At 44.9% G+C, this 7,357-nt stretch overlaps 1 protein-coding gene across 1 annotated transcript; it reads left to right on the top strand.

Moving 5' to 3' along the window:
* The first annotated feature begins 4,885 nt into the window (after positions 1-4,885).
* LOC123492226 (28S ribosomal protein S17, mitochondrial-like) lies at positions 4,886-6,807 on the top strand. The gene is made up of 3 exons (XM_045224591.1): positions 4,886-5,194; positions 5,523-5,666; positions 6,136-6,807. Exons 2-3 carry the CDS (start codon positions 5,544-5,546, stop codon positions 6,463-6,465), a joined length of 453 nt encoding a protein of 150 aa, XP_045080526.1. The 5' UTR covers positions 4,886-5,194; positions 5,523-5,543; the 3' UTR covers positions 6,466-6,807.
* The last annotated feature ends 550 nt before the right edge of the window (positions 6,808-7,357 follow it).

Here is a 7,357-nt window from a genome sequence, read left to right as displayed (position 1 = left end):
GGGAGACAGAAATCTTTCTGATTGAGAGGGGGTCAAATACTTATTTCCCTCATTAAAATGCAAATCAATTTATAACATTTTTGACATGCGTTTTTCTGGATTTTGTTGTTGTTATTCTGTCTCTCACTGTTCAAATAAACTTACCATTAAAATTATAGACTGATCATTTCTTTGTCAGTGGGCAAACGTACAAAATCAGCAGGGGGATCAAATACTTTTTTCCCTCACTGTATACCCAATACACACAAAAAGTAAGGAATGGGATTTAAGAATATATACATATATGGACAAGCAATGACAGAGTGGCATGGACTAAGATTCAGAAGAATATTATAGAATAGAATGCGGTATATACATATGAGATGAGTAGTGCAAGATATGTAAACACTATTAAAGTGACTATGGCCAGTGATTTCAATAGGCAGCAGCAGCCTCTAATGAGCTAGTGATGGCTATTTAACAGTCTGATGGCCTTGAGATAGAAGCTGTTTTTCATTCTCTCGGTCCCAGCTTTGATGCACCTGTACTGACCTCGCCTTCTGGATGATAGCGGGGTGAACAGGCAGTGGCTCGGGTGGTTGATGTCCTTGATGATCTTTTTGGCCTTCCTGTGACATCGGGTGCTGTATGTGTCTTGGAGGGCGGGTAGTTTGCCCCCGGTAATGCGTTCGGCAGACCACACCACCCTCTGGAGAGCCCTACGGTTGTGGGCGGTGCAGTTGCCGTACCAGCCGGTGATACAGCCCGACAGGATGCTCTCAATTGTGCATCTGTAAAAGTTTGTGAGGGTTTTAGATGATAAGCCAAATTTCTTCAGCCTCCTGAGGTTGAAGAGGCTCTGTTGCGCCTTCTTCACCACACTGTCTGCGTGGGTGGACCACTTCAGTTTGTCGGTGATGTGTACGCCAAGGAACTTGAAGCTTTCCACCTTCTCCACTGCGGTCCCGTCGATGTGGATTGGGGGTGCACCCTCTGCTGTTTCCTGAAGTCCATGATCATCTCCTTTGTTTTGTTGATGTTGAGAGGCTATTTTCCTGGCACCACACTCCCAGAGCCCTCACCTCCTCCCTGTAGGCGGTCTCGTCATTGTTGGTAATCAAGCCTACTACTGTTGTGTCGTCTGCAAACTTGATGATTGAGTTGGAGGCGTGCTTGGCCATGCAGTCATGGGTGAACAGGGACTACAGGAGGGGGCTGAGCACGCACCCTTGTGGGGCCCCAGTGTTGAGGATCAGCAAAGTGGAGACGTTGTTTCCTACCTTCACCACCTGAGGGCGGCCCGTCAGGAAGTTCAGGACCCAGTTGCACAGGGGCGGGGTTCAGACCCAGGGTCTCGAGCTTAATGATGAGCTTGGAGGGTACTATGGTGTTGAATGCTGAGCTATAGTCAATGAACAGCATTCTTACATAGGTATTCCTCTTGTTCAGATGGGATAGGGCAGTGTGCAGTGTGATGGCAATTGCATCGTCTGTGGATCTATTGGGGTGGTAAGCAAATTGAAGTGGGTCTAGGGTGACAGGTAAGATAGAGGTGATATGATCCTTGACTAGTCTCTCAAAGCACTTCATGATGACAGAGGTGAGTGCTACAGGGCGATAGTCATTTAGTTCAGTTACCTTTGCTTTCTTGGGTACAGGAACAATGGTGGCCCTCTTGAAGCATGTGGGAACAGCAGACTGGGAAAGGGAGAGATTGAATATGTCCATGAACACACCAGCCAGCTGGTCTGCGCATGCTCTGAGGACGCAGCTAGGGATGCCGTCTGGGCCGGCAGCCTTGCGGGGGTTAAAATGCTTAAATGTCTTAATCACGTCGGCCATGGAGAAGGAGAGGCCACAGTCCTTGGTAGTGGGCCTCGTCAGTGGCACTGTGTTATCCTCAAAGCGGGCGAAGAAGGTGTTTAGCTTGTCTGGAAGCAAGACGTCGGTGTCGGCGACGTGGCTGGTTTTATTTTTGTAGTCCGTGATTGTCTGTAAACCCTGCCACATACGTCTCGTGTCTGAGCCGTTGAATTGCAACTCCACTTTGTCTCTATACTGATGTTTTGCCAGTTTAATTGCCTTGCGGAGTGAGTAGCTACACTGTTTGTATTCTGCCATATTCCCAGTCGCCTTGCCATGGTTGAATGCGGTTGTTCGCGCTTTCAGATTTGCGCGAATGCTGCCGTCCATCTACGGTTTCTGGTTAGGGTAGGTTTTAATAGTCACAGTGGGCACAACATCACCTATACACTTCCTGATAAACTCAGTCACTGTTTCAGTGTATATGTCTAAATTATTTTCGGAAGCTACCCGGAACATATCCCAGACCGCGTGATCAAAACAATCTTGAAGCGTGGATTCCGATTAGTCAGACCAGCGTTGAATAGTCCTTAGCACGGGTACTTCCTGTTCGAGTTTCTGCCTATAGGAAGGGAAAAGCAAAATGGAGTCGTGGTCAGATTTGCCGAAAGGAGGGCGGGGAAGTTTGAATAGCAATGGTCGAGGATTTTAGCAGCGCGAGTACAACAGTCGATATGTTGATAGAACTTCGGCAGCCTAGTCCTCAAATTTGCTTTGTTAAAATCCCGGCTACAATAAATGCAGCCTCAGGATATGTGGTTTCCAGTTTGCATAAGGTCCAGTGAAGTTATTTGAGGGCCGTCGTGGTATCGGCTTGAGGGGGGGATATACACGGCTGCTATAACCGAATAAAAATTATCTTGGGAGATAATACGGTCGGCATTTGATTGTGAGATATTCTAAGTTGGGTGAACAGAAGGACTCGAGTTCCTGTATGTTACTACAATTACACCACGAGTCGTTAATCATGAAACACACACCTCTGCCCTTCTGCTTCTCAGAGAGATATTTATTCCTGTCTGCGCGATGAACTGAGAACCCATCTGGCTGGACCGATTCCGACAGAATATCCCAAGAGAGCCATGTTTCCGTGAAACAGAGTATGTTACAGGCCTTGATGTCTCTCTGGAAATAAATCCTTGCCTGTAGTTTGTCGACTTTGTTAACCATAGATTGAACATTAGCGAGTAGAATATTTGGAAGCGGTGGGTGGTGTGCGCGCCTCCTAAGTTGGACCAGCAGGCCGCTCCGAGTGCCTCTCCTCCGCCGGCGATGTTTTGGGTCAGCCGCTGGAATCAGTTCAGTTGCCCTGGAGAGAGCAAACAAAGGATCTGCTTCCTGGTCGTAATGCTGGTGAGTTACCGCCGCTCTGATATCCAATAGTTTTTCCCGGCTGTATGTAATGATGCAAAACACTTTCTGAGCTAATAATGTAAAAAATAATACATAAAAAAACAAAATACTGCAAAGTTTCCTAAGAGCTAGTCGCGAGGCCGCCATCTTCGTCGGGCGCCAGTATGTGTGGAACATTTGGACAGTGTCGGGCAGCTTCGGAGTGTCGGGGCATTTCCCTCACAAGGCAAAATGGGACGTGGAATGTCTCCACTGTAATGGAATGGAATTGGAGTCATGAGGAGGGCTAGGATATACTGAACTCTTGGGCTGATAGTCCCAACATGACCATGCTATCCAATCCCTGGACAGGAGGGCCACACATTATTACATAGATGAAAACCTAAACATTACATTTACATTTTAGTCATTTAGCAGACGCTCTTATCCAGAGCAACTTACAATTAGTGAATACATATTTTTTTTTATACTGGCCCCCCGTGGGAATCGAACCCACAACCCTGGCGTTGCAAACGCCATGCTCTATCAACTGAGCTACATCCCTGCCGGCCATTCCCTCCCCTATCCTGGACGATGCTGGGCCAATTGTGCGCCGCCCATGAGTCTCCCGGTCGCGGCCGGCTGCGACAGAGCCTGGATTCGAACCAGGATCTCTAGTGGCACAGTTAGCACTGCGATGCAGTGCCTTAGACCACTGCACCACTCAGGAGACATCGCTTGTCTGTCACAAATGTTGAATAAAATTATATTTGAACTCTACCAATTGTCCGTGGGGTTGGTTTTCATAAAGGGTGGAATTTGAGACAAGTTATTGCTTGTTTGTGCACATATGGCGCACGTCCAGGAATTTTATTTTGACAAGAGGAAAGCAGAGAAGAAGTGGGTCTACAACAGACCCACGTTTGGAAAGTCTGTTTAATAATACGTTCCTTTGGATATTTTGTCTCAAATTCCACCCTATAGAAGAACCAACCCCACAGACAATTGGTAGAGTAAGTTCAAATATAATTTTATTCAACCTTCGTGACAGACAAGGGACATTTAGGTTTTCATCTATGTAATAATGTGTGGCCCTCCTGTCCAGGGACTGGATAGCATGGTCACGTCGGGATTATGGCTGATATAGATAGAGGCACTTGCAATGTGTGCCCTTCTGTGGTGCCATGGGCAATCATACATAACATCACTGTCATCTTCAAACACTGAACAGATAGGTCTTCTTAGGCTTTGTAAATGAAACGCTTGTGGCTGTATCTCTGGGAAAACGTAAGAAACATTGCAGTGCTGTCTACCTACAGTAAAGACAGCCTCATTGTAAAAGGTAAAGATTCATTGAGGTAATGTTGAGCTTACCCAAAGATTTTGGTATGCCTAGCCCCCAGGTTAATTGGGCGGAAGTGTCCTGTGATGAAGGAGATGCAATGGTGTGAGATGGTGTTGAGCTGACATTGGATTCAAACTTTCAAGCCAAAATCTTATATAGGCTTTCTCAGCGTAAACATTTCTGTCTGTGGGTAAACAATAAGAAAGAACGAAATGTGATTGATTGATGTTAAAATATCACTAAGTATTTACTGTGGAAAGAAATGCCCATGCGATTTGAGGTAGGTGATCAACCCAGAACCAAACGGCAACGTATTGTTCCTTTTTATACTCCGTAGTTACGTCATCAAAACAAGCCAGAGTCGGGCGGTTATCACTAGTTACCACAGCCACAAAGTCAGATAGCTATATCGTAGATTTATGTATTTTTTGTTATTGTTGCTTTTTGGTCTTAAGTTAAGGTTAGGGTTAAGCATGTTTAGCTGTGTAGTTAAGGTTGGGGTTAAAGTTAGGGTCAGGTTTAAAATCAGATTTTAAAAAGAGAAATTGTAGAAATAGGCGGGGTTTAGCCATAATTATGACGTTGTGGCTGTGGTAACTAGTGACGAACGAGTCGAGTGGCATGGGGATCGAATTGACACATTTCTGACCTTCACTTGAACAGTTATCCAATAAAGTAAGTGGATTTGCCTATTTATATCTTGACATTAAAAGAGCATTACTGTTAAGTTCAATGTTGAGGTTGCTGTTTTGCCTGTGTGCTTTTTTATTCATGACAATGCGAAGTCAGATGATCAAGAAATGCTAACGTTAACTAGCAAGCTAACGTTAGTTGGCTGTCCAATCTATTTGGTGGTGTCATCACAGTTTATAGTCTTTGGTTATATACTAAATGTTAAGTCTTTGGTCATATACTTTAAATAGGTGCGAGGCTGATCAGTTAAACAACCATAATGCAACTGTGTCATCATATTTAACTTGTGTGTGTGTATAATGTGTTCTAGGAATTTGTAAGCCTTAGCAGGATGTCTGTGAAACAGGCATCGGTCCATGCTAAATGGATCATCGGCAGAGTGATCGGGACCAAGATGCAGAAGACAGCAAAAGTTAGAGTCACCAGGCTGGTTCTGGACCCATACCTGCTCAAGGTAAACACAGACAGGGCCAGCCCAGTGTCACAGGCGGGATTTCCCACGGCAGAAAAATACATATTGACCATTAGACCAAGAGGAAATCCCCTCTTGGGCCGAGGGTGACACTGATTTTGAAGTTGCAGGCAGGGCTACCTCATCACGAGACAATGAGCCCGACTCATGTCCGCTACATTAGTACCCTGGGCCAGTCCAGCGCATTCACTTAATAGGTGCATCTCTAAGGAGGCGACCTCTCCTTGTCGGCTTTACTTCATCTGCCCTGATGTAAAAATATAACTAGACAGATGACGGCAAATTTGTGTAGAAAATTCTCCATAATGCTTTGATTATTTCTCTCTTAATCAATGCTGTTATACTGTCATGTTGAGCTTCTTTTATTCAGGGCACGGTAACATCTACCATCCCTAGTTGTCCAACAACTGTACCGGTCCTCACTCCTCATTTTCACCTCTCTCTCTTACAGTACTACAACAAGAGGAAGACCTACTTTGCTCACGATGCCTTGCAGCAGTGCACCGTGGGAGATATAGTCCTTCTGAAGGCCCTTGCGGAGCGCAGGTCGAGACACGTGAAACATGAACTGGCAGAGATAGTCCACAAGGTGGGCAACGTGGTGGATCCCCTGACGGGGAAGAGGGTGGCGGGGAGTGAGTTTCTAGAGCCCCTCACTGACCCCCCACACAGTCTGGAGCAGGAGGGGACAACTCTAACAGAGAAATTAAAGGAACTCAACATCTCTGCTGCTGCCTCTTCAGGTGCAACCTTGGTCAAGTCATCCACAACCGCACCTTGACTTTGCGTCATTATTTGATTGGGATGATTTGTATTTTGTATAGCTACTGTTTTTTTCAAACTCAAAGCGCTTGACGTTGTATGGGGGTGTAACTAATCACCAATTCTACCTGCTATTTTTTAAATGTTTTTCTTTGTCATTGATTATGTTGTCTTGGTTTATATGCAGTTCTGCCATCAAGTCTCATATTTTTCCATATTTAAATTCAAGGTGAATTCAATTGATTTTTTTCGGGTGTTGTATAGTTCAGCTGTTTTGAAATCCGGGTGTAAATCTATCAATCACATCCAATGCCATACAATTATATTTTATCATTGAATAAAAAGACCTGTGGATGCAGAGCGAGAGAGAGGTCAAGATTAAGTGACACTCATCCTTCATGCATGACAGATTTGCTGGTCAGGTCTGGAGAAGGTCCTACAATAACTAACAACATAATTAAGGGATAACTACCGGGGGGGGTGATATTGTAGAGAAAGAGAGAAAGAGAATGAGCGGGAAGAGGAGAGGGGAGATGAGAGATAGGAGGAGGTAAAGGTGATGTAGGAGGACAGAGGGAGAGAATTCCCATACGGGAAAAGAAATACATACAAAATATATATACAAATAATGTATTTAATTTTTGGCAGGGATCTCAGCCCCAGTGATGTAGCTAGCTAATAATATTTATTTATATTTTTACATTTGACATGTGTATTGACATACTTAAATAGGTTCTCCCACTGCCTCCAGTAGCCTACACTCTACCCCCAAGCCATAATACTGCTAAATAGCCAATGAATGGTACCCAAATTATCTGCACTGACTCTATCTTGCACTGAACCTGGGCACACTCATTAGACTTTATATACACACCACTCGGTCCTCAGGACTCCAAGGGGTGCATATTTTG

Source organism: Coregonus clupeaformis, chromosome 13 (assembly GCF_020615455.1).
Source record: "Coregonus clupeaformis isolate EN_2021a chromosome 13, ASM2061545v1, whole genome shotgun sequence".
Taxonomy (NCBI): domain Eukaryota; kingdom Metazoa; phylum Chordata; class Actinopteri; order Salmoniformes; family Salmonidae; genus Coregonus; species Coregonus clupeaformis.
The sequence above is the reverse complement of the archived record's forward strand: the minus strand, read 5'-3'. Positions and strand labels throughout refer to the sequence as shown.